The sequence below is a fragment of the Heliangelus exortis genome, chromosome 11 (genome assembly GCF_036169615.1).
Source record: "Heliangelus exortis chromosome 11, bHelExo1.hap1, whole genome shotgun sequence".
Classification (NCBI taxonomy): Eukaryota; Metazoa; Chordata; class Aves; order Apodiformes; family Trochilidae; genus Heliangelus; species Heliangelus exortis.
In genome coordinates this window covers 13,331,226-13,358,572 of record NC_092432.1, presented here as the reverse complement: position 1 = coordinate 13,358,572, position 27,347 = coordinate 13,331,226, and the positions used below count along the sequence as shown (strand labels likewise).

The window sequence follows — 27,347 nt, the reverse complement described above, 5'->3', positions numbered from 1 at the left end:
TTCGCTCCTGCCCCATCTTGGGCTTCTTGTCCCCCGGGTGCTGGTGGCTGCTCCTCCCTCGCCTCGCCCCGTCGGGAACAAGGGCGCTTTGAGCAGCGGGTGGGCGGTGGGAGGGGGCCTCTAGCCCTTTAAGAGAGAAAATTGACTTTGTAATCTGAGCGAATTCCTCCTTTCTGACAGGCGGGAGAAGTTAGGAGTCCCTCCCTCACTCCTCTTTATTAAATATAGTAGTAGCAGCAGCCCCAGCCCAGGAGCAGGCGCTGGCGGAGGCTTTGCCGCGCTTGGAGCTCCAGCCACTGCGCCAGCTCCAGGGGACACCATGGGTGACCGAGGTGGCACTGCCATTCCGCTGCTGCTGCTGCTGCTGGTGGCCTGCCAGACGCTGCCCCTCGCCGCGGGACCCCCAGCCGGAGGTAAGCCCCATCCCATCAGCCCACCCCAGGGATGCAGCGGTGGGAAACTGCTGGCTCAACTTTGGGTGCACAGAGTGGGACGGGAAGGATGGGGATCCGGTGTGGAGCTGTGTGGGCACCCATGGGTTCCTGTTGGTGAGCTGGCAGGAGCTGCCTGCTGTCAGGCCCGGCTGGGGAAAACTATGGGAGGGGGAGCCGGGCTGGTCACCCACCGGGACTCTGGGGGGGGCTGTGTCTGATGCTACCCCAGGGGCACCCACAGATGCGTTTCTGGGTGGGGTGGATGGGGCTCACTCCATGCTCTGCAGCACGCAGGACAAAGGCACCTTCCCGCTCTGCTGAAGCTCTCCGCCATGGGGACAGAGCACGGAGCACGTCCCGCAGCCCCGGCTGGGACAGCCAACCCTCCCTGGCCATGTTTGGCCTGACCATGGCAGCTGCCTGGGCCCGCTCCGCCCCAGAGCCGGGGCTCGACGGGTGCCGGTGGGAAGGATGGAGCTGGGGCAGGGTCTGTGTCACCTCCCGGCTCTGCTCTGTCCATCTGTCCTGGGCAAATGGGTTCCCGGGGCGAAGGGCTCTCTCTTCCTGCTGCACTGCCCCAGGGGGTGCAGGATCACCCCTCAGGTGATGAGGCACAAGGGACCCACCTCAGGGTGTCCCACGGTGCCACAGGTTGGCCCCGAGCAGCAGGAACGGCATGGAACAAGTGGCTTCTGTGCAGGGACAGAGCCAGGAAGAGCAGTTTTGGCAGGGCAGTGGCCAGGTGAGGCGCAGAGCAGGTGATTTATTTCCAATTTTCCCCCAGAAGTGGCCAGGTTTGACCACACAGCTGTGTGCCCTGCCTCAGCATCTCAGCACCCATCCTGCACCCTGATCCCACCCTGTGTCTTCTGCCTCCTGCACCCTTCCCTGCCCTGGGATGCTTGGACCTGCCGTGGTCCAGCCTACCACAGGTTCTACCGGTCTGGACATGGGTCTCATCCTGCTGGGGACAGTTCTGCCCCTTAGTCAGACCCTTCCAGCTGCACTCTGTGTCTAACTGGCCACCTGCACTGGGTCAACTGCATCTGTAGCTTGAAGGGAAGGGAATTTAAAAAACGTGTCCCTCCAGTCCCCAAGCTCACCTAGAAAACATTTATGTGTATATATATATATATACACACATATATATACAGAACATCTAGATTACACCTGTATGAGCAGTTTCTCTTCCCAAAACTGTGCTCCTGTGGGGCAGGAGCTTGCTCCAAGCAGTTTCTATAAGAATTACTGATCACCTCAGGTCTTTTGCTCCCCAACCATCTTCTGCATCTGAGCTTGTGTTGGCGTGATGAGGAGGGGGCGGACAATATCAGGGTCCAGGTCTGTGGCTTTTGTCAACTTGAAATGTCCCTGCAGGTCTCTAGTTGTCCCCATGTCCTCCCCAGTGAGCAGGTGGCCTCTGGGACATGCTTCTCTTTCTCCCTGCCTCCCTTCCACCTTGTTCCTTTGTATTTTTCCATGCACCAAAATATGAGGATGCCTGGCAAGCCGAGTGGAAAAAAATCCCTTTTGTTAATGAACAAAGTGGGCTTCTTCCTTCCAGCCCTGACCTTTCCATCCGAGGAAGGGATTTCACCTCATACAGTCGTTACCCACTTGGGTGTCTGGGATGGTTCCTGGGGTTGCCCTGGTACTCCCAAGCTCTTTCTTGGTGTAAAAGCTGGAGCAACTCCAGAAACCAGCACATGGCTTTCACTGGCACCCACCAAACCCCTCAGATCCCTCCCCTCAGGTAACAGCACCCATGGCCAGGGGACCAACGGGCCTGGTATGGACACACAGGGTGCTAGGAAAGGAAAGGAGTTTTCCATCCATTTGCTGATGATGGGGACTGACTATTCCTGTACTTGGCCAGAGCAGATGTGCCAGATGCCACCCCACATCTGGGCACCAGCCTCCCATGGGCCCCTTGCCCTTGGAAACATCCCTGCTGAGACCACCAGCCCCAATACCAAGAGTTCCCAGGGGCTTCCTGCCCTGGAACATCCCTGCATCCTCCCTAGAGAGAGCCCCAGAGGCACCACCATCTGGGGACCAGCTCATTTTGGGTGGTAAAGCCTGTGTTTGGTGTTGCCTCAGAGCCCAGGTTCAGGGATCCAGGCATTCTGCCCAGCCTGAAATGGAAAGAGGCACCATGTACATCAATAAATACAAGATTATATCAAAGAGAAAAAACAAAAATACACAGCACTCATAAAACTTGTCCTCTTGACATCAGAGTGTGAAGCTTTTGTAAACTGTTTTCAGATAGCCCAGCTCTCCTCCAGTTCCCAGGGAAATCACATGCAGGCTGAGCTCCCCTTTCCCCAAAGAACCCTTCTCACAGGGGAAGGCTTTAATGAGGATGGATGCAGTGGGAAGAAGCAATAGGATGTGTAGTGTCAGCATTCACCCTGAGCTCCTAGCATGGAGCTGCCAAAAATGTGATCCCCCAAGCATTGGGTGGACCCCCAGTGATAAAGATGGGGGACCTGGGGAGGGGAATGGGACCTCTGTTTGTCCCTGCCTGCCCTCTACTCGTTGGCAGGGGGTGCTGGCAGCTCTAGGGTGCCCACCAGGACCCCTCCTGCATTCTCAGAGGTTATCAACTCCAGGGAGCTGTCTCAGATCTTTCTTTCCTCCACTTTTGGAAATCCAACTGATTTATTCAACCTTTCTGGTTTGTGAATGCAGCACATGTTTTGAGGTCAGAGCTCCAAGCAGCTGGAAAAGTTTCCAACCGATGGGAAAGAACAGAAAAAAAAAAAAGGCTGAAAAAAAGGAGGGGGAGAGAACACGAACTGGTATCGTGGGAATCGGGAAGGAATATTCTTGTCTCACTCTTATATTTAGCAGCAGAGAGCTGTGGGCAAATATATAATAAGTGCATTCCTCCAAGATCTCAGGACAGGGTTAAGCTCACCCGGAGGAACTAACATCAGGTTGAAAGCTGGGCAGTGAGAGGCCTTTGGAGGCAGCAGGGTAATGCTGTCTGTGTGCCTAAATAAAGCTCAAAGCAGAGCCTGTTTGCAGCAGGCGTTGGCGCAGCCCAGCCTCAGCTCCCAGGAGCTGCTCCCTCGGCCTTTTCCAGGTGCCTGGAGGAGCCGGGCTCTGGCTTCTCTCCTTTTTGGGAATCTAGCATCATCCTTAGCCCTCAGTTGGGAAAGGCCTAGAATCTCCTCAGCTCTTATTTGTTGCACTTCCCAGGTCTTGCCTGGGCGTCCCAAGGCATTTCTGGGTAAAAGGAATAGAAAAACTGAGGTTAAGAGAAATGTGTGACCACCTTTCTCCTGGAGCTGCTGTGGAGGGTGTAGGCACATCTGCCTGATGCTCATTTTACTTGTCAAGTTTGCAAAGGGGCTCAAGGCTTTTTGATGAATGAGGCACAACCAGAGAACCTGCTTTGCCCTGTTGCAAAGCACTGGGCAGCCTGGGATTCTTAAAACCCAAGGACAGGGGCTGCTGCAGCTCTTCCCGACCCCAGGATGGGAAGGATGCAGCTTTGCTGCCCAGTCTGTCACTTGTTATCTGTCATTCATCCCCAGGACAGACCAAATAGGGCATCCGAGCATCCTCCTGCCAACCGGCAGTGAGGTGGGGCAAAAGTTGTTTATGCTTCATGCCCCAGAGGGTGATGAATTCCCATTTTCCACCCTCCCTCTCCGGGTGTGCCGCCCGGGCACTGCTCCGTGCAATGCCTCTGGGAGCTGCTCTGTGCCCAGTGCCTGCTCTTGGCTGCCTGACAGCCCGACAGACTGACGGTAGCAGACAGAAAGCATCCCTGGGATGCTGCTAAAAATTGATGGGAGTGGAGAAAGTCACGGCAGGGTTTGGAGGTGGCTGTTCCCATTGTGTGTCTCCAAGCCAAGGGGAGTGAAAAGTAACATTCACCCATCCCCATGAATCACTGGATGGTCAAGGAGCCTTCATGGGCAGTGAGTCAGCTCAGTGTGGCCCCCACAGATCCCTTACTACTCCTTTTGTCCAAATTTTGGCTTTCTGATGTTGTTTCTCCTGCCCTGTGCAGGATAGTGGGGGGTTAGACTGCTTGCATTGCCTTCCCAACTGGGCTCCTCCCCATCCATAAGCCCCTGCGGAGCTCCCCAGTGCCCAGGCAGAAAGTGAGGGGGGGTCATGAGGAATTTCCTGGGCTTTGAGGTTTGTTCTACATCCCATCCCACAGAAATTTCTGGGCCCTACCAGGGTCATTTCCTCTGGGAGCCAGGGAGGAGAGAGGGAAGTTTTGGCCCGAGGTAAATGTGGCTGAGAAAAGCCTCCTGTCCTGCCCCCAGCCCTGGGAGGGGATGTGTGTGCCTGCTTCCACACCCCCACACCCCCTCCCAGGGCCAGCTATATGTTCCCCCTGTGCTAGAAATAAACCAGACATTTATTTTCTTTATAAACATCCCCAGGCTGCTTGGTTCTCATCAATGGAAAAAGCCAGGGGGAGATATCAGGGTGGAGAGGGGGAGGAAAGGGGGAACCTCCAAAGGAGGAGGAGGTGGGGGAGGGTAAGGGAAGGAGAGGCGAGGAGAGGCAAGGAGAGGAGAGGAGAGGAGAGGAGAGGAGAGGAGAGGAGAGGAGAGGAGAGGAGAGGAGAGGAGAGGAGAGGAGAGGAGAGGAGAGGAGAGGAGAGGAGAGGAGAGGAGAGGAGAGGAGAGGAGAGGAGAGGAGAGGAGAGGAGAGGAGAGGAGAGGAGAGGAGAGGAGAGGCGAGGCGAGGCGAGGCGAGGCGAGGCAAGGAGAGGAGAGGCGAGGAGAGGCGAGGAGAGGAGAGGAGAGGAGAGGAGAGGAGAGGAGAGGAGAGGAGAGGAGAGGAGAGGAGAGGAGAGGAGAGGAGAGGAGAGGAGAGGAGAGGAGAGGAGAGGAGAGGAGAGGAGAGGAGAGGAGAGGAGAGGAGAGGAGAGGAGAGGAGAGATTTCTGCTCTAGAAAGGGGGGAAAATGAAAATACTCTTTTTTTCTTTGTAGTTTGACCTGCAAGTCAGAGAATTAAGCCTGTCACACCCAGATGAGAAAAAAATATCCTGTCTTTCCCCTTCCATGCTGTGAACACCCCTCTCTGACTGCCAAGACACTTTTCTCTGCCCCTCACAGCACCAAAAACCCACCCTGGCTATGGCTCTTGTAGTCCTGTGGGGCACAGGGTGCTGTGGGTGTTCCCTTGCCAGCACAGCTGTGAGGTCCATGTTTTAACAACTCCTTTCCTGCCTCTGGATGCTGAAATTAAAGCAGGCAGCATCAGCATCTCATTGCATGCACAGGGCTGTGTGCTTCTCTCCTCCCCAGATTTATCCCCTTTGGTCTTAGCCAATAACTCCCCCCTCCCCATCTCGGCACTTCAAGAGACATTTGACACAGCAAGTCTGGGAAACCTCTGTGGCCAGGGCAATGGACATGGGTCCTTGTCCAATGGTGGCCATGCTGTTTGCTGACACCAGTTGGGGACAAGCTTGGGAATGGGCAGCGGTTGTCACAAAGAGAGGGATGGGATTCAGGGATTTGCAGGTGGGATGTGGTCCCTGGGTGCACTGATCCCCTCTATCCCAGCCTGAGCAGGGAAAGCTGCAGGAACAGCGGCCAGGATGTGCAGGGTGGAGCTGGAAAACGTGCCAGCCAGCCAGAGACGGTTTGGGAGAGAGAAAAAGAAAGAAAGAAGGGGAAAAAAATAGAACAAAACCCAACCGGAGTTGGTTTGGAAAACGTGTCCTCCGGGGCTGATACAATATTTCCAGGCCAACTTCTCCTGGCAGCAAGAGCCTGAGCAAGCTTTGAGTCACGCTGCAGGGGACGGCACAAAAGCCCCATTGAGCCTCCCGCTTCCCCAAATCCTCCCACTATCTCCCCCAGCTTCACTTCCCCAGGCAAAAGCTTCAACCACTGCTTCCAGCTCGGACTTATTCCTTAAGCCCCTCCGGAGCAGTTTAGGTACAGGTCATTAGAAGTTCTCCATCCCAGCTTGAATCGGGCTCTGGCCATGCTGACACATCGCCCCAGCTCTGCCGAAAAGCACTGTGACATTTTGAAGGGGACACAGTGTCATGTGGCCATGGTACTGCCAGCTCCCAGCTCCTGGCCCTCCCCTCCATGGCTCTGCATCTGGCCAAGCAGGAGAGCGCAGGAAATACCATCAGCTTTAGGGCTGCTTGAATCATCGTAAAACCACGCTGGATAAGCAAAGGCTGGAGCTCTGGAGCTCCAGCCAAGCCTCCTGGACCCTGCTTGATGGCCTCCAGATCTAGCAGCTTCTCTATAGGGATGGGGAGGCAGGAAGGAGCTGGCACACCTCTTGGGCAAGGGGGCAAGGGCTGGCAGGACATGGGGTGATCAGCCAGCCCTGCTTGTAGGTATAATGGGGTTGAGCAGGGGACGTGTTTTTCCCAGACCCCAAAAAATCCATGGGCTGCAAAAAGGCTTTTTTTTTTTTTTCTCTCTCCCCTCCCTCTCCTCCAGCTCTGAAGCTGTCAGGCAGGAGGCAGGGGAAGGCGAGCAGAAGAACAGCTGGCAGGGGAGCAGGGAGAGGAACTGGAGGAATAAACACAGACAGAGGTTTTCCAAGCAACGCGGTGCAGCCGGAGGTAGTGGCAGATGAGCTGCTCCAGGAGGCCAGCAGGGTGGGATGGGGACAAAGCAGAGCATCCCGGCCCACAGCCTCTCCTCCCATGCCCAAAACCAAGGGTGATGGCTGCTTCTGGTGAGCACTTGGCAGTCAGCAGCCCCGGAGAGGGTGATGGGCCTTGGTTTTGCTGGCGCTTTCCCGGAAGCTGCTTTCCAGCAATCTCTGCTGGCCTGCACTCCTGGAAAGTGTTGGCCCCAGAGAGTCCCACTGCAAGGGAGAGCCAGGTGGAGGGTGGGAGGGAGGACCGGAGCTCTTGTTCCTGCTGTCAGGGGCTGGAGAAGCACAGACAGCCCTGGCTCAGGGTGTGGGATCTGCAATCGCTGGCTGGAGTCACAGAGGATAAAACCTGGGGGTGGGGATAGAAAGCCCTCCTCAGTGGTGGGAGTGATCACACCAGGGATGGATCCATGCTGATGACACCCCATCCTGTGAACCAAGGCTGAAGCCCAGGAGCAGAGAGGAGCTTTCCCCAGGGCAGGGGCTTTCTTTGCCCCATCCTAAATGCCTGAGCCCATCCTGGAAGCAGCTGCCCGATGAGGAGGGTCCTGCTGGCATGAGGGGGAAGCATGGGGCACCCCTGAGGTCCCTGCAGGGCTGACATGCCACGACAGCATCCCAAGACCAGCTCACATGTGACCCATCTCCATTGCACTGGGATGTCCTTGCTGCAGAGACCTGGATAGGTGCTCAGCCCTCCTGCTACACCTGGCCACCCGCTCAGGTCTCTGGACATCCTTGAAGGCATCAGCCCCACAGCTGACCCCCCTGACACCCCCTTCTCCTAGCAAAGCCCCAGCCAAACCCCAGGGCTGTGTTTTCCTTAGCCTGCCTTGCAAGCTGCTCATTTCCTTCTCCGGCCATAAATCAAACCACGCCGTAAAACGAAGGCAATGTGTAACATAATGAAGCCTTTCTCAGAAAGCCCATCAGAACCATTCCCCCTCACCGGCCCCTCCGCCCCACGTGAGGATGGGGGCACAGCCCAGCCCTGCCACCGCCTGGGATGCAGCCGGGATGCGGGGACTGCAAGTCCGATCCAGGCTGAGGATTTAGGGAGCCTGAAGCCCAGGGCCACCCATGGTGGAGGCCAGAGGGCTGGTCCCGCCTGCCCTGCCTGAGCTGGGAGCAGGGTCTGGAACTGACGGACAGGCAGCGGGGGGACCAGGAGGGGTCGGAGCTGCCGAGCAGCATCGAGGGGACTGGGCGGCTGCTCCCAAGCCCCTCCGGTGTTTGCACAGCGGGTGTGTGCAGCGCAGCGTGGCTGGCGACTGGCAAGCTCGCTACCTTATAAAGTCATTAAATAGTAATAATAATAAAAACCAGCCCCAGACGTCCCAAGCGGCCTCGAAAAAAACTCCTGATGCCGCGGAGGAAGAATGCACCCCGGCAGCACCCCGTGCCAGTGGCAGGGCTGGGCAGCACCGGGCCCGTTTGTTGACATGTCCCGGCGGGCAGGAGGGAAGGACGGCAGCTGGGCTGGGCTGGGCCGGGCAGTACCGGCGGCCGCACAACCCCGCGGCTGTTCGGCTAACAAGGAGCCTTCACTCCTGGATGTTTTTCCACCGTCAGAATTGGTGTGGCCGGGGCGTGGAAGCGACTGTACACACAGAGAGGCTTTCAGGGGGCGCGTGTGTCTGCCACGGGGCTCTCCTGGCACCCGCTCGGGTAATTAAAGAGCTGCTTTAATGAATTCCAGTCCCCTCCCTACAAACACACATGGGCCACCAGCCCAGCCCCCACCTGGCCCCCACCGCAGCCTGAATGGAGCCTTGTTGAGCAGCCAGCCCCTCCCCGGCGCCGTGCCCCCACTCCGCAGCCGGAGTTTGTTCAGCTTCTTCCTTCTCAGCCTCAGCATCCTCCTCCGGGAGTCCCTGCAGCCCCTTGGGGACTGATTTTGTCCCCCATGCACCCACTTATGCCCACCCCAAAATGGCATCCACCCATCCCCGACTGCCCCACTCCGGGGTGGGACCCTACAGGCAGGGAGGGCAGCCACCCACCTACCCATTCACATTTCCCAGGATACATCTTTCCACTCCAAAAGAAAATACCAAAACCAACCCGTCCAGCTCCGGCTCACCCTGCAAACCCTGGTGCCGAGTTTTGTGATCATTTTCTCTCGCCTGGGCTGGGAGTTGGCTCCTCCGTCCTCCTACGTGCAGAGGGGGAGGTGGGAGAAGTTTGTGTACTGAAATGTTACAACACAGAGGAGCGGAGCCCAAGCCGGCCCCACCGAGCCCTGGAGCCCCTCAGACCAGACTCCCTGTGCTGACTGGGACCCCCCTCCCCTCCAGTCTGCTCCCCAGGCTGCTAGAGACAACTTGCTCAGGAGCTGGGGTGTCAAAAAACTCCCCAAACACCAAAAAACTATCAACTGGAGAGGCCAAATGTACTGCATTTTCAAGTGGAGGGAGCAGGGGGTGAGGGCCAAGATGTCCCAGACCCGGCACGTGGCTGATGGCCGGGCTTGCACAGAGGCTTGGCTTGGCTCATACACGAGCCCCATGAGGAGCCAAGCGTGGCTAGGGCCTTGTTCTCAGCCCCTTGCTCATAGCTTTTGGCTCCTCTCACTGTTTTTTTCAATGAAAAAAAAAAAAAAATCAAACCAACTGAAATGACACTGCAGCCTATAATCTGCTGGCTGCTGGCCGGCTCCTCGGAAACTGTGACGGAGACCGCTCTCGTCCCGTCAACGCCTTGCCCATCGCCCTGGCAAGACCCAGCAGCCATTTCCTGTGGGACACGATGAGCTGGGAACATTATTTTTAGCCAGGGTGAGCAGGATCGCCAGGGTGACCACCCCGAGCAGTGGCCAGGACATTGGGACCTGCTGTTCCCCATGGTGGGGGACAAAGGGCAGGCTTGGGTGTCCCTATACAGGGATGAGTCTCAGCTCGGCACACGACATGCCACCATCTTGGCACCCCCAGATCACCCAGGAAGGGTACTTTTGTCTCATGGGATACAAAATGGGGCCATCCTGGAATGCTCAGAAGCAGCCAGCCCAGGGATGGGGATGGGTCCTGGAGGAAGGGTCCCTGATCAGGACATCAGAACTGCCATCTGAGCCATCCCGTGCACCCTGTGCCATGGAGGCCTCTCCAGGATGACGTGTTTGTAAAAATATTCCCGCAAATCCATTGAGCCATATTTTCCCCATCTTTTGAGAAGAAGTGGAGAGGAGGAGGTAAAATCCTATGAGGCTTTTGTGAAGGAGATACGCTACAGGTCGAGAGGTGTTCACATCCTGGCTGGGCTGCAGAACAGAGGAGGAGAGCATCCCTGAAACAAAGCAGGAGTTTGGAAAGACAAACAGCAGTAACTCACACCACTCTGCTGCCAGAGAAAAATCCCAGTGCCTCTGGAGCCAGGCAAGGATCCCTCCTCCCTCCCCAGCAAACAACACCGTTCCCCTGGGCATCCATGCTTTTGGTGATTTGTTATTCTTAGTATTTTATGAGGGAAAGAGAAGAAAAGCATCTCTGGCAGCTTCTGGAAAAGTGAGGCAGGACAAAATGTGCTGCCTGCAGGAGCTGCTGCCCCTTGTCACACTGGAAAACAGTCCTGGTGGAGTGACGCCTCCAGCCCCAAAACATGATCTCTGGGACACATTGCTCGTGGCAGAGGAGCTGCTGGTGGGTCCAGCCCTAGCAAAGCTGTCCCCTCCCTGTGGGAGCAGCCACTCAGTACCCATCTGAGAACCATATTTTTGGGATTAGGGGAAGCCACAAAATAGAAATGGAGCAAAGTCCTGGTGGGAGTTGGAGCACAGAGCGTACATGCTTAGGGGAACATCGACAGGACCCAGCACATAACGTGCGAGTGGTGTCTCTGGGAACCAAAATTTATTGCATGCATGTGTGTGTGCCTCACTGGGGCCTGAGCACCAGCCAGTGCAAGGAGAGAGAGGAAAACTCCCTCTTGCAATGTGTTGCATTGTTCCAGCCCACCAAACACCAGGACAAGGTGATGCGGAGATCCCCAGGCAGCACCCACCAGCCTTGAGCACTGAGCAAGGAACACCAGGACCGTCTGGTTTTGCAAGGACCACTGGAAGGAGGGAGCAGGTCAGGGGAGGACAGAGCCCGTCACAGCCCTCTGAAGAATAGCAAAGCTCCTCTGACTCACTGACTGGGCTGAAGGAAGCCAAAGTACCCTATGCCAACACACTGGCAGCCCTGCCCTGAGCTGAGCAAAGGGCATGGTAACAAAGCAAGCAGTAGATATTTCCATGCTGCCATTTCTTCCCTGCCTGGAGGGGGTGAGGTGATGGTCTCTGCAATAACACCCACATTATACTCCCAGGCCCCAGGAGAAAGCCAAGCACCCTCTCTGCTGCCAGTGGCAGGAAATTATTTTTCACAGTGTCTGAGCCAAGGTGTCTCCATCCCCAAAGGGTTCAGCAGAACATCCCTTATGGAGGGCACAGCAGAGCTCAGCCCAGACAATGCACAAAGCTGAAGCAGGGTGCTCCAGCACCTGCCCATGCCAGGCAAACCCTCACCATAGGCTCCTTTCAAACCTGCTGTGGCTGGTTGTTTGCGTGGCTTTTTTGACTCAGAGAAATTTGGGCAATAGGAATAAAGCAACTGAAACAGCAACATGTGGAGGTTTACACCCAGACCTCACTGTGCCAGGGGCTGGTTTCATCCCCACACCCAACCTCCGTCCCTGCCTCCTCTGAACAGAGCAGGGGCTGGGCTGGGACCCTGGGAGACGCTAGAGCCTCATCCCTGCTGCCCCACAGCACCTCAAACCACATGTGGGACCCCAGCCCAAACGTGGCTCTGATGGCAAAAGGGTCAACAGGAGGAAGGCTCCTCACTACAACCTCCAGCACAGCAGCCTTTAGGGGCTGCCACCACATAGAAACTGAAAACGTGGGTGTTCACCCCTCACCCCAAGAAATCTCCCCAGCCATTCACAAGTCACAGCCTTTACGCTTCACCCAGGAAGCACAGAGTTAATTCTGCCATGGGTTGCTAAGGGGGATGGGTGGCTGTGCACATGCATTTACCATGTGTGTAAAGCACGTGCGTGCACGGGACCAGCTAAAAAGCACCAGCAGCCTAAAATTAAGCCTGGCTGTTCCTTGTGCTTTTAATTCTGCCTGTGCCCTGTGACACAATCTTTCATTTGGGGACCGCGTGCCATTGCGCTGAGTCCCTGATGGGTACAGGGCCCTGAACACGTTCCTGCTGCAGCTCCAGACAGAGGTTTCCCTCTGGCCTCACATCCACATATGGATGGCAGGCACATGCATTTTTTCCTCCAGAGCAGCCACCAAGGCAGTGGACCTCAGCACCCATCTGGATGGTCCCAAAAGCTGTTAGTAAAGTGCTGTAAAATTAGGGAGAAGAGCAGAGTGCGGGGCTGGCTCAGCTGGCAGCATCTCCCTGATCATCTCTCATCTTCCATTTTTGGCAGCAATTGGCACTGTCCAGGGAAACCCAGCTACTGCTGGCAGGGTTCATGTTCCTCCAGAGGGAGAGAGAGGGCTGTGGTGAAGTGGGAAGGACTTGTTAGGATAATGACTTGCCTCCTAATGCTGGGGAACTCGGCCTAATTCCAGGCACTGCTGAATCTGCATGTAATGAGGGGGAAGGTTCCTCTGCATACTGGGTGGGCGAGGGGAAACACCCCCTCTGCCTCCATACAGCCAGCCCCTGGAAAACCCTTTTCACGGGAAAAGCACAAAATGGGCTTCCCTGAGGGGTCTTCCAGGCTTTCGGGCTCTGGCATGCACTGTGGTGGGGCAAGCAGGGAGTCTGAGGGGAAGAACTGATAAACCCCCAAGACAGTGGTGGAGTCGCCATCCCTGAAGGCATTTAAAAAGCATTTGGACCTGGTCCTTAAGGACATGGTTTAGTAGTTGACTGTGGTGTTAGTCAAAGGTTGGACTGGGTGATCTTGGAGGTCTCTTCCAGCCTAAACATTCAGTGATTCTGTGATTCTGTAATTCTGTGGTTCTGACAGGCAGGACTGATGGGTAGGCTCGGGGTGCTGCACACTCACAGCACCCACCCAGACAGGGCTTGAGGGGGGTGTCCTTCCCCACCTGACCTTCTCCTTTTTCTCCCCAGCTTCTTTCTTCGGGGATGGCTTCGTGGAGCTGCCGCTGGCAGATGCCTCGCGCACGGTGCGGCTGCGGCTGCGGCTGCTCACCAGCCAGGCCAGTGGGATGCTCTTCCTGGCTGCTGGCCAGCCCGACCACCTCCTGCTCCAGATGCAAGCTGGTGGCCTGCAGGTCAGCACCCCAACATACCCTCCTGTCGGTGGGAGGACCCACCCTGACACACCCTGTGAATGTTGCACAGTCAGAAGGTGATCAGAGGGGATGAGCTGAGAAGGCCTGGAGGGAGGAGACATCTCTCCTGTCCTCCCACAGGTCAAGCAAAAATGGATGGAAGAATTTAATTAAATTCCCTCTTGTGGTTATGTTGTTGGCGGCCACTGTGAAGGACAAGAGCAGGGAACATCTGAGGCACACACCCCACCTCTCCTGCAGCCACCACCCACATCTAAACCAAAGCAGAGAGCAAAAGAGAGGCTGGCCAGAGGTCTCCCAAATGCAGACCATGTGTGTCAGGGTCCACCAGCTCAACCTCTACTTAGGAGGCTCCAGGCTGCTGCCTGTGGGAGCAAAGCCTGCCAGTTCCCCTGCCATTCCCAGAGCAAGGCTGGCAGCAGCCCAGGAGACAGGGATGGAACAGGGAAAGAGGAGCCAGCATCTGGCAGGGTTCTTCTGTGGGAGAAGGGGGAAAGCCCAGTGGGGGGGCTATGGGACTGGGAGATGGAGGACTTCAGGAAATAGCCCTAAGAATGGGATTTGCTGGGAAAGCGTGACAAAGGAGAGAAGGTCAGGGAGCAGGAATAGGACAGGGGAGTGGGGGTGGCTGAGGGAGAAGCACACATGGAGGAGGAAGAGGAGAGGTTGAACAGCAGTGATCCAAGGGACCAAAACTCTTGTGAGCCTCCAGGGACAATCCCCACTTCCGCAGGTATTTCAGAGAGGTGCTTCCCATGCTACAGATAACACCCTGCTTTTGCTGAGCACTCTCCATGTTCTTCCTGCAGGCTAGGCTGCAGCTGGGCCAGGAGGAGGTGACACTGCAGTCCCCAGCAGAGCTGCAGCTCAATAACCTGGTGGTGCACGATGTGGAGCTGCTGGTGGAAGATGGCAGAATGACAATGACCATCGACAGTCTCTTCAACAGCTCTGTGGACATCACAGGGCCCGTGCAGGAGCTGGACATCCAGTATGGCCTCTACGCTGGTGGGACAGGCAGCCTTGACCTGCCGTACCTTGCCAAAGCCAGCTCACCCTTCAGAGGTTGCCTCCTCTTAGTGACATTCAATGGCCTGGATGTCCTCTCCCCTCTGTCCTCTGATGGCAACTCCAAGGTCTTCCACCAAGTCCAGGAAGGGTGCAGCACACAGTTCTCCTCAGATCCTGAGGACCCCTTTGGGTTCCTGGGACCACACTCCTATGTTGCATTTCCCACATGGGATGCAAGAGAAGAAGCAACCATTGAGTTTGTGATAACGACGAGCATCACCCAGGCACCCCTCATCTACCATGCCGGGCTGGAGAATGACTTCTTCTACCTGGAGATCTCCAATGGACGCCTGAGAGGGTTTGTTGAGAAGGGGAATGGCATCATCGTCCTGCACAACAACGTCTTCATCAGTGATGAGCAGCAGCACTATGTCAAAGTCTACACAGACATTCACAAGTTTGAGATCCTGATTGATTACTACGCCTCATCTACATCCAACCGGGGCATCAACAACTACCTGGACCTTCAGGGAAACCTCTTCATTGGTGGTATGAATGAAAGAGCTCTGCAAAGGCTGAGGGAGCATCATCTTGCTTTCATCTCGGCATGGACCATGACTAACAACTCATTTGTTGGCTGCTTGGAGGACCTGAGGATAAACCTGCAGAGGAGGAGCCTGCAAGATGCCGTGATCACGAGGGATATCACAGCAGGTTGTGGAAAGCAGGACCACTACTGGGACTACGATGAAGTGTATGAGCAGGATGAGGCACCCACCACCCCACCTCCAGATGCCTGGTCAGGAGCACCAGGCCTAATGGTGGAACCATGCCATCCAGACAGCAGTTTCCCACCTGCCTTTGCCAACATCAGTCGGTTGCTGCATGTCAGCCCCCTCATTGTCTCCGAAGGGGGAACAGCCTATCTGGAGTGGAAACACGCCCAACCCACAGTAGACTTGGGTCTTGCAAACCTCCGGCAGTCCCAGATCCTCTTTAGCATCACCAATGACCCTAGGCATGGCCAGCTGGAGCTGGACATTCCAGGGTCCAGGAGCAGAAGGAAGTTCACTTTGTTGGACATTGTGAATCGGAAAGTCAGATACGTCCACGATGGCTCTGAGGGGCCCATGGACCAACTGATGCTGGAGGTGACAGTAACTGCCCAGCAAGGGGTCCCTGAGTGCTTGCGGCAGGGGCAGATGTATCTGCTGCCCATCATGATCAACCCCATCAACGATGCCCCCCAGGTTATCTTTCCCCATGGGAACCATATGACAATTCTGAAGCACACACAGAAGCACCTGACCACAGACATTCTGCAGGTCTTAGATGATGACACGTCCTGTGATGACCTTGAATTCCATCTGCCTGGTGTCCAGCAGATGGAGGAGGGTTATGTGGAGTATTCCTTCCAGCCTGGAGTGCCCATCGAAGAGTTCTCCTGCAGGGACTTGGAAGCAGGCAACATAGTCTACGTGCACCAGAGTGGGACTAACTTACAGCTCCCCTTGCAGGTGAGTGATGGCACAGTCCCAAGCCCCATTGCCACCCTGAGGATCCTCGCCATTGACCCTGACATCCACCTGCACAACAACACCGGCCTCTCCGTCTCCCAAGGAGGGGCTGCACGCATTACCACAGCCAACCTCTCAGTGGAGACAAACGCTGTCAACCAACGGGTCACCATCCTATACATCCTTACCGAGCCCCTGAGGTATGGTGAGGTCCAGAAGCAAGGGAGCATGGGAGGAGAATGGAAAAAAGTCGAGTCCTTCCACCAGCAAGACCTGGAGCAAGGGCGCATCCAGTATTTCAGCACAGATCCAGAGCACCGGCTGGAAGATGTCATGGAGAAGATGAATTTCAACATCCAGGTGGGGCAGAAGGTCTTGCAAAACAACACCTTTCTCATAGGGATTAAAAGAGCCACCATTAAGATGAGGACCATGGTCCCCCTCCAGATGAAGAACAAGCGGCACAGAAATATCACCAGCAAGGAGCTGGAGGCAATGTTGGAAGATCCAAACTCTACCCCAGTCCCCTTCCACTACATGATAATCCAGGCTCCCAAAAAGGGGAACCTGGAGCTGCTTGGCAACAGGCTGACCGAAGGCTTTGGATTTACCCAAGATGACATACAAAGAAACCACCTGAGCTACAGTGTGACCATCAGGAACTCTCAGCAAGCCGAGGACAGCTTCCAGTTTCGCATCCACACCGGTGAGCAGCACTCTCCTGTCTACACCTACACAATCAGCATTGGTGGGGACCCTGACGCACCAACCCTGACCAATGTCCTCCTGACCGTGCCGGAAGGGGGGCAGGCTGTCATCTCCAAGGACCACTTGTTTGTACAGAGCATGAACAGCATGGACTACCTCTACGAAGTGATCGAGGGGCCAGCACATGGGAGGCTGGCCTGGGCTGCATCCCACGGCTGGACCTCAAGAGAGGAGATCATGGAGTTCACCAACGATGACATCCTCCACCGCCAGCTGCTGTACCAGCACGATGACTCCGAGACGCTGGAGGATGACATCCCCTTCGTAGCGACCAGGCAGGGCGAGGGCAGTGCTGAGCCTGAGGCAGAGGAGGTGAGAGGTGTTTTCAGGGTGTCTATCCAACCAGTCAATGACCACGTCCCGGTCCAAGTGGTGAACAAGGTGTTCAACGTGGTGCGCAATGGACAGCGCCTGCTGACGACAGACGACATCGCTTTCACCGACAAGGACTCCGGCTTCTCCGACACGCAGCTGGTGCTGGCAAGGAAGGACATTTTGTTTGGCAGCATCGTGTCTGTCGATGACAGAAGCCACCAAATCTATCGGTTCACGCAGGATGACCTGAGGAAGAAGAAGATCCTTTTTGTCCATTCAGGGGCTGACCGGGGCTGGATCCAGCTGCAGGTCTCAGATGGCCTCCACCAAACCACAGCCCTCCTGGAAGTACAGGCATCAGACCCCTACATCAGAATAGTCAACAACACTGGTCTAGTCATCCACCAAGGGAGCCGAGGGAGCATTGACTCTTCTGTCCTCAGCCTGGAGACCAACATGGACATCAGGTCAGATGAAGAGATACGGTTCCTGATAACAACGACCCCAAGGTGGGGGACTGTGCTGAGAGGGGAGCAGCCAGTCCTGGCCTTCTCCCAGAGGGACCTGCGAGCAGGAGAAATCTCCTACCATCACAATGGGAGCAGGAACACTCGGGATGAGCTCCAGTTCACTGTAGAAGCAAACCAGGTGGCGGTGGAGGACACGCTGGCCATCAGCGTGTTCTTGGACACGCATCCCAGCCCCTTGCACATAGTCAACCACAAAGAGATGCAGGTCTTCCAGGGTGAAGCTGCTGGGATCAAGGAGGAGTACCTACTGGTGAGTATCCCTCTCTTTAGTCATTCCCCAAGCCTGCATCACTTTCCTGGCCACCAAACCAGGACAGCTACTGGCGGGGCTCTGTTTTACACCCATCTTCCCAGAGCCTGACATGCCCGTGTCAGGCTTTGCCTGGAGGCAGGGTGGTGCTTCAGGCATGGCCTTGGCAAGAAGGTGACTCTTGCAGCTTATCCCACAGCAAAGCCTTGGGAGATGGCAAATACGTGAGCTGTGGGGCAGCTCAGCCTCACAGGCACCAGCCCCCTCCCCTCATGCCTTGTCTACCCCCCACTCCCAGGTGGTCCATGAAGAGATCCCTCCCCAGGACATTGTCTACCTGGTGAGCAGCCCCCCAGCCTCTGGCTTCCTGGCGATGCTTCAGCATGAGGAAGACTCAAACGAGCAGCCCAGCCTGGACCCCATCCAGTCCTTCACCCAGGAGGACATCAACAATGGCAGAGTCCTCTACCTCCACTCCAGGCCAGAGGATGAGCATGACCAGTTTGTTGTGGACATCACAGCCCGTGGTGCGGACCCACTGGAGGGGGTGGTGGTGAGCCTGGTCATGCTCCCCATCACCGTCCCCCTAGATGTCCACAACATCACAGTGCCAGGAGGTGGCTCTGCTTCCCTCTCCACGAGCATCCTCAACATCCCCAACACCTACTACATGGCTCTTGGCATGGAGTTCAGGGTACTTGAGCCCCCCCGGTTTGGCACCCTCCTGAATAGTGAGAGGCCTGAGGACGGTGGACTGCACAGCTTCACCTGGACTGAGGTAGAGCACCCAAGGGTACCCACTTGCTCACCAGGCTGCTTTCCCAGGGAGGGTGGGAAAAGCCTAGTGGTGGGCTCAAGCCCCCGGTGGCACTGGGGGGCTGCAGCGTGGGCTGCTGGGGCTCCTCTCTCCATCAAGGAGAGGATGTCCTCCCCTTGGGGTAATGGGGCACAGCATGGCACCCCCAGGGTGTGCTTATATGGCCGGGAGGGGGAGGGAGAGGGGAGCTGCAGGCAGAGCACCCACACTGGGCTCCAGGCCTGCTTCCCATGGGGATCCAGCCCACAGGGATGCCCCAGAGCAAGTGTCAGCCACCCAGCTCCCTGCCTCCTCCCAGGCTGCTGCACAGGTCCCCTCCCCAGCGGAGCTGGTGGCCCGTGTCGTGCCAGGAGGGTCACCCAGCCCCTGCCCCACAGGTGGAGAACCAGCAGATCCAATACAGACAGGATGGTCCCCAGGCCCAGGCCGACAGCTTCACCCTCCTGGCCAATGCCACCCAGGTGGCCCGGCAGAGCCAGCCCAGGACCGTCCTTGTCACCATCCTGCCCCGCAGCTCCAGGGGACCCCGGCTGAGGGTCAACGCCGGCCTGCAGGTACCAGGGGGATGCCGGGGGGCGGGCAGCCATCCCCACGGGCTCCGGGGAGGGCTCGGGCACATGGGGAGGATGGAGGGGTGGGGCACCCCCCCAGTTCGGGAACCTTAGGGGACCCTCTTCCAGCCTGCTCACCCTCCCCGGGAAATGGGACCCAGCAGAGCCGGGGGCCAAAGCAGAAGCCCAGCGATGGGCTCCGGCGAGATGTCCCGGCAGGGCGAGGCTTTTTGCGGAAGGCGGAGACCGCGCTGTGTCCCCTCCTCCCTTCCCCTCGGTCGATACTAAAGCCGTCCGCAAGATGGGAGCATCGCTCCGCCGAGTGCCGGGACACGGCTGCAGGCAGCTGCCTGAGGGCAGGCGGGGAGGGGTCCTTCACACACACACCACCCCCACTACCCCCCTTCGAGGCCAAGCAGCCTGCTCGCCCTTCCCCAAATCCCGGAATAATCCCCTGAGAGCAGCTCGCCCACATTTCATCAACGAGGATTGGAAATACTGGAGTTATTTCGGCAGCTTTGGCACCTTCCCTTGTGCCGGTCTGGGTGAAGGCAGAAGTGACCGAATCTCACCTGCTGCTTGAGTCCCACCTTCTGGGTCAGGCACTCTCCTGCCCCATTTCAGGATCGCTAATGCAAAATCGCAGCAAAGAAATCATTAGACACCACGGAGGAATGCCAGACACCCACCACCAGCCCCCCCACACCCCTCCCCGGTCTGTCCTTATCCATCCCAGAATATTCCAAGCTGGCAACAGGGACAGCAGCTCCTTCCAGCGGGATCCTTGCACCAGGATCATCTCGGGGACTTTGGGAAGTGTCTGGGCTCAAAGGGAAGGGTATGAGTTGGGCACCATCGAGGCAAGGAGAAGGTCTGGGGGTGCCCAGGAAGGTGTGGGGGGGTGTTCTCCAACCAAAATGCTGGCTCTTGCCCTGCCTTGGCTATACCCCCAGCCCAGGAAGCTCAGCCCCCTCCCAGTAAGCCCCTTTTATAGTGCAGCACTTTTATAGAGCCTCCATGAGCCCCCCAGCTATGCCGAAACCCCATATTCCCCAGAGAATTGTTACCCCAATTTGGTTGCAAGGCACTTCCCCCAACACCATGAAAAAAAAAAAAAAAAAAAAAAAAAAAAAAAAAAAAAGGTTGGGGAGGGAAAGAACGAAAAAGCTCCCAAAACTTAATCGGTGGCAGCGATCCATCTGCCTTTCCACTGGGATCCCCTCGGAGGTGCTGTGGCCAACACGCTGCCCCCCGGAGAGGCTCTGGAGCTGGGCAAGGCTCCCCAGGAGCAGGGAGCAAGTCTGGGCGGAGGAGAGGCCGGTCCCCACGGTGTTTGTGGGCTGGTGAGAGATGACTTCAGCGTTTAAAGGTCAGGCGGGGTCCAGGAGAGGGATTGCACAAAGCTTTCTTCTGCTGCCTGCCGGCACTGGGGCGGCAGTGTCCAGGCAGGGCTTGTGAGATGCACCAGGCAGAGTTTGGACCTCTAAGTGGAACCACCTGGAAATGACTCGGTAGATTTACCCCAGGCAGCTTTTTGGGTTGCATCAGGAGAAAGGATGGTTGGATGCCACTTAGAGAAAGGTTTCCACTGCGGCACCAAAACACGGGGGCACGTTCCTGGCGCTGCTTCCCTGCCTCCCCGCACACTCTCCCGGGGAGCAGAGGCGACACGGAGGCTGAGCAAACATAATACACCGAGTCAGCCAGAGCAGGAGCCAGGCGGAAGACTTTAATAATTCAAGCCTTCAAGGGGGGAACACACACATGGTGAAGCAGGTCAGCTTCTCCTGGCAAACAAAGCTGCTTCAGCCACCGAATGTACCCATCACCAGCCTCGCCGGGCTCTGACCGCAGGGAGTTTGCCTTGGCCCTGAGCCCAAGTGTGACTGCAATTCCAGTGGGTGCTGAAGTGACCCAGCTGTGGGTGTTGGGGACAAGGAGCAGCCCAAGAAACTCAGCGCACATACAGCAGGGCTGCAGCTCCTTCGGCTGCAGGGTCGGCGGCGCTTCCCTCATCGCCATCTCTCCGAAGCTGTTTTCCAGCCTGCTTCCCGCCATCCCCCGAGGACTGCCGAGGGATTTAATTTCACTGTCGGCACCCACACCCACTCAAGAAATGTTTTGGGTCAGACCAGCTGAAAACAGCAGAGGAAGAGCTCAGGCAGAGCAGCTCCTCCAGCGCCTGGGTGTTGCCCGGCGGGTGTGCAGGGTGGGAGCTGGCCTGGCCCATGCCCTAGGCTGCAGCACATCCCGCTCCTCTTCCCTGCACCAGCTGTGGGAAGGCTTGGTCCACGCACCCCAGGGGTTTTGGGGCATCCTGAGGGCAAAAAGCAGCTCTGGGGAACGTGGGCAGAACTTGTCTGGCAGCACAGGATTCAGCCCTGTGGCCAGCTGAGGCTGAGATAGCTCGCAGAGTTAGGAGCAGGGGAAATTTTTGCCTCCAGCTGGCCAGGAGAGATGCTCGGTGGGCACTGGGTGGGCTTTGGGGTGGCAGCGGCCCCGGGGATGGGTGGGCACCATTGTTCGTTTCGGGGGAAGAGCCTTGGGAAGTTGCGGGGTGGCCCTGAGCTCGGCTGCATGCTTGTCATTCCTGGCGGGTTTGCTGGGGCAGCTGGTGGCCTCGCTGTGGCCTTGCGAGGGGGCGGTGGGACGGGTGCTGTGCCGGCAGCAAGAGCTGCGGTCATCACATACACAGCAGCAGCTCAGGGGGTGAGTTCGAGGCTTGGGGACCTCCCAAAAAGCCCTTCTGCTGCAGGGCGACGGGGAGAGCCTCTGCCCCAGCACCGTTCCGTTTCCAGCACTTGGGGAAACTGAGGCACAGAGAGGCAAGCCCTTCCCTCTGTGCTGCACACACCCTGCAGATGCACACACCCAGTGTCACGGCACGTGCCGGGAAACACGGCAGAGGCACAGGGTGACGCAGGGCTGGGTGGAAGCCAGATGATGGAGGCCTCACCCTCAGGAGGACAAAGCACCCTTGTTGGGCTGGGACGTGCTCAAGCACCCGGTGAAGTGGGTCTGAGCTGGGACAGGGCCTGGAGCGGGCTGAGAAAGGGGTGCTGGGGGCATCCCAGAGGGGTTACAACCTATCACTGTCCCCCAGCTGCGGGAAGGCACCGCGGCAGCCATTGGTCCCCATGTCCTGAGCGCTGAGGACGAGGACTCCCCGGCGGAGGAGGTGACCTACTCCATCCATCCCCCAGCCAACGGGAAGGTTGTGCTGAGGTCAGCACCCAGCACTGAGGTCCAGCAGTTCACCCAGGCCCAGATAAACAATGGCCTTGTCCTCTTCGTGCACCAAGGTAAGGCAGGGCTGAGGTGTCCCTGTCCCTTGGTGTCGCCCCTGGCCCAAGGGAGGGGGGAGCACTGTGCCACCAAGGCAGATGCCAGCCCCAGCACCCAGCACTCTGGCCCAAGCTGTGCCAGGCTGGTGGGGGGCTCCAGCCCCCTGCCCCCCGTCGATGCTCAGCTCTGTGCTTTCTGCAGGGCCCCTGGATGGAGGCTTTGCCTTTGACTTGAAGGATGGTGAAAACATGTCTCCTGGGCACTTCTTCTACATCAGGGCCCAGAGGGAGCCTCTCATCAGCCTGGCCAAGAAGCAGAGCCTCACCGTCTGCCCAGGTAGGTATGGGCATGCTCCCAGTTCTCCCAGTTTGATGGCAAATGGGGCCCTTGGAGCCTTTCACCACCTGCAGATGCAAATGGCAGATGCTGCAGGTGGGCAGCAAGGCCATGGGTTGAAGGCCATACTTGATATGTTCTCCAGGTGCCCTCCAGCCCATCACCAGCCAGAACCTGCAGGCAGTGAGCAACAGCCCCACCAGCTCCAGCACCCTGTACTACAGCATCGAGCAAGCCCCACGCCTGGGCAGGCTGAGGACCTCCCAGGGAGAGGAGGTCAGGAACTTCACCCAAGCCCAGGTGAGATGTTGCCTCCATCATTCCCTCCAGAAGCCTGAGGGTCCCCACCTGAGCCCACCACCACCACCACCACAAGCAGAGGCCCCCAGTCCCTGGCTGCAGCCACACCAGGACTTTCCCAACCCTGCCACCAGCTGCTGAGCAGGATTAGGAGCTGCTACCCCAGCCACCAGGCTTGGATTTAGCACTGGAGGAAGCTCAGGGAGCTCTAATCCCCTTTTCTTAGGCTGCCTCCCTGCAGCAGACCCAGACATGCTTTCACCCCAGCTCCCAGCAGATCCTTGCAAGCCCACTTCTCCTCCATTCCCAGGGTTGTTTCTCTCCCTCCCTCAGCAGCACACAGGTTTGCATCCCCACAAGGTCCCCTGTGCTGTGCTCGCCCTCAGAGGAGGCTGAGCAAGACAGACTCCTCCTGACAGAGCTCTTGATGGTGGCTACCATGCCAGGGCTGGTGATGATCCCTGTTTCTCACCTAATTAGGGCTTGGCTGCTCCTTCCCTGAGCACATGTTGGCTCTAGCACATCCTCACCAGAATGCCCCCTGGTGCTACTGTGTCCCTCACACACACCCTAGTGTGGGTGAGTGGGTAACACCCACTCTAGGTATTTATTTTACCATTTAGCAGAACTCATTGAGGATTTTTTTTATATTTTTAGGTGGACAGTGGGTTGATTTTCTACCAACATGAAATGCCAGAGAAGCCCTTCTGGCTCGCCCAAGATGCCATCCGCTTCCGTGTGGTTGCTCCCACCACCATCTCTGACTCCTTCATCCTCCTTGTGCTGATCTCCTTTGAGTCCAAGTGTCCCCAGCGATCGACTCAGCTATGGAGAAATGCAGGTAAAGGACAGGAGAAGGAAGGGACAAACAAGCTCTTCTGAAGCTCCAGGATAGCTTGTTTGTCCTAAGAAGAAACCACTGTGTAATAAGGCAGAGTTGATTTTCCTCCCTCTCTTTCTTCAGTCTTCCTCCTTCTGCAGCATCTTGCTCTCCTGGATCTGCTCTCCTCTCCAGCAGATCCTGCCCTTTCCCAGGCATGACAGACCTTTGGGTCTTCTCCTCTCTCCCCAGGTCTCCAGATCGCAGGGGCTCAACGGGCTGAGATCAGAACCTCAGTGCTGGATGCCTCCAACCTCCTGAGCCAAATCCCAGTCACTGAGAGGCCTTCACATGATGTTATCTTCCTGGTGACGGGGCTGCCAGCTCATGGGCAGCTCTTGGTGGCTGGTGTGCCCCTGGAGCAGTCACGGCCGTTCTTCCTGCAGTCAGACCTGGCTGCAGGACGCCTGGCATATGCCCATGGTGGGGACAGCACTTCTGAAGACCATTTCAGGTTTAAGGCTTGGCTCCGGCCCCAGACCCAGCAGTCCCTCCGTCCTCCACAGGAAGGGGTGGTCATCTCTGAAGCTTTCAAGATAACAGTGAGCAGCAGCAGCAGCAGCAGCAGCAAACCACCACAAGTGGTGAAGAGGCAAAAAGTGCTGCAGGTCCCACCAGGCTCCATAGTGGCTTTGTCCCAGGAGCACCTGGATGTGGCAGACCCATCAGGGTCCCCAGAGGAGGTGGTGTACAGAGTCCTCCAGAGACCCCTCGCTGGCCATCTGGCCAATGCACACAACCCACGGGAGCCCATCAGCCACTTCACTCAAGCAGACATCAACGCAGGCCGTGTGGTCTTTGTTGCCACCAGGAGCCATTCCACGGGGTCCTTAGCCCTGAGCCTCTCTGATGGCCACCACTTGCCCACCTCGACCTCACTGGAGGTTGAGGTGCTGCCTGTGGTGAGCACCGCTGCCAGCCCTGTGCTGCTGGAGGTGCCTCAAGACCTGAACAGGGCCTCCCTGTCCCACCATCACCTCCTGGGTGCCACGCAGCCGAGGGCAGGCAGTGCCCTGTACAGGATCACCAGGGACCCAAGGTTTGGCCAAGTGCTGGTCAACCAGAAGCCGGTACGGGGCTTCTCACAGAAGCAGCTGGACCGTGGGGAGGTGATGTTCACCTTCACTGACCTCACCTCTCCCGAGGACAACTTCCAGTTCCTCGCCATGTCACAGGCAGCCAATAGGACTGGGGTGGTGAACGTGACAGTCCGTGCCTTGGTGAAGGTGCAGCCAGGCAGCCTGTGGCCCAGGGGCACCACAGCCCTCCTGGACACCAGTGTCCTCGATGCCAGCCAGCTGGCCAACTACACCAAGAGCATCCCAGTCTTCAAGATCCGCAGGGCACCCCGTGCCAGCCGTCTCGTGAGGGTCTCCAGAGACCCAGGACAACCCACCACCCCGATTGAGACTTTCAGTCAGAGTGAGCTGGAGCAAGGGCTGGTTGGACTGGAGGTTCTGGATTCCAGGGAGAGCGGCCAGCCCCTGCAGAGTGACAGTTTTGTCTTTGAGCTGGCAGCCAGTGGTGTGCCACCAGCGCTGGCATCCCTGGGGTACAGCACTGAGCCCTACAATGCCTCAAAAGCCTACGGTGTCACCCTGCTCATGGCTCCCCTGGCACCGTCAGCCGCGTTGCCCCAGGGCACGGCACGGAGCAACCCCAATGCCAGCGAGCTGGGCATGTCCCCCACGGCCTGGCCAGGCCCCGGTGCCACCACCAGCCCTGTTGAAGGGAGCACCTTCCTCAGCTTCATCGAGGCCAACATGTTCAGCATCATCATCCCCATCTGCCTCATCTTCCTCCTTCTGGCCCTCATCCTGCCCCTCCTCTTTTACCTGCACAAGCGCAACAAGACGGGGAAGCACCACGTTCAGGGCATCCCCTCCTCCAAGGCAAAGAATGGGGCTGTTCTGGACCAGGAGACATTCAGGAGGACAGACCCCAACCAAGGCATCCCCCTAACAACTGTCAACACTCTGGAGGGCAAAGGCACAGGCCCCCCACCCCAGGGCACAGAGCCCGGGGCACCGCCTGACCCTGAGCTCCTCCAGTACTGCCGGACTTCCAACCCCCCCTTGAAAAACAACCAGTACTGGGTGTGATGGGCTCAGGCACGGGGACACAAGCCCACCTGGGGGACCAGGCCCTTCTAAAGCAGCACCAGCCACCTTCCCTTGGCTCTCCTCCTTCTCCCTTGGAGCTGGCATCCTGTGGGTGCAGAAGAGCCCTGGCGATACAGGGGCTGCTGGTCCGGCCCACCCAGGAGTCCCAGGTCTAAAGGTGGCTTTGGGGAGGGGAACACTGAATAGGCAAGTGGGGGCAGGTGAAATTCCTGAGCATCTCTGGGGAACTCTGACTTTGGGTGCTCACTGGGGCCATGGTGCTGGAGAGGACCCAATGGCACCAACTTCCACAAAGCCATCGGTGACTCCTCTGCTGGCAGCACCATTTTCCACAGCTTTTCCCCTCCCCCCCAAAAAAAAAAAAAAAAAAAAGAGGATGCGCAGCAGCCTGTGCCGAGTCAGGCTGGGGTGTGAAGCTGCCCAAATCACCCAGGGCTAAGTGGGCTGAGACACTGGAGCAAAGGAGGCTTGGAAAAAACTCTGTGGCCAACGTCAGGGGAATTTAAAGAGTCTCCACCCACTTGGAAAGAAAAAAAAAATCCGCCTTGTTCCTTCTCTGCATGCTTGCTGTGTGTTTCATAAAGCAGATTGCACCGTGCCCTGAGGGAGGGGTTGCACAACAGGTAGGATGTCCGGGGAGGGATAGATGATGAATGGATGGCAGGAGCTCGCCTGGGAAACGTGAAACCAGAGAGGAGAGCAGAGAACCAGAACCAGCACCGTTTTCCACTGTATACCCGGTACAGCAGAAGTAAACAGAATAAAGTGCCTTTTCCGAGGTGCATCACTGTTTTTATGAGCCTCCTCCCTTGTGTCACTGCTCCCTGCCAGGCCTCTCTTAAGCCCAGCCAGTTGCCCAGTGACATTTGGAGGTAATGGCCCAAATTCTGGGCTCTTGCTCATTTTTTCCCCAAGCTGGAGTCCTAAAAAACTTAAACAGAAATTATCAGAGGAAAAACTGAGCACTGAGCTCAGGATGGGACCCAACAATAATACCCAGCATTGCTACAGCTGGGAAGCCCATCACAGGCCTCATCCTGCTCCATGGGAAGCAGAACTGAACCGCCGGGGCTGCAGGGGCTGTGTCACACTTGCACCCTCTCACCCAGGGTAAAACCCACCCGTGGGGTCAGGGCACCAGTCCTCCCAAACCTGCCCGCGGGGTGGTTCTGATCCGAGGCTCTGGCAGAGCTGGGATGTTTGCTGGGTCCACGCCAGCAGTTTTCCCACCTGCACTAATGGTGCTGAATGTTTGCCGAGCAGCAAACCACCCCTTCCCTGCTCCACCCCACAGCCCTCAGGGTGCAGCAGCCCCGTGTCCCCTCACTTCGTGTGTGCCCCAGCTG

General features: G+C 57.3%; 1 protein-coding gene across 1 annotated transcript; it reads left to right on the top strand.

Moving 5' to 3' along the window:
- The first annotated feature begins 152 nt into the window (after positions 1-152).
- On the top strand, positions 153-26,793 carry CSPG4 (chondroitin sulfate proteoglycan 4). The gene is made up of 10 exons (XM_071754732.1): positions 153-413; positions 13,134-13,297; positions 14,128-17,709; positions 18,008-18,487; positions 18,904-19,080; positions 22,181-22,379; positions 22,564-22,698; positions 22,844-22,998; positions 23,656-23,839; positions 24,071-26,793. Exons 1-10 carry the CDS (start codon positions 320-322, stop codon positions 25,978-25,980), a joined length of 7,080 nt encoding a protein of 2,359 aa, XP_071610833.1. The 5' UTR covers positions 153-319; the 3' UTR covers positions 25,981-26,793.
- The last annotated feature ends 554 nt before the right edge of the window (positions 26,794-27,347 follow it).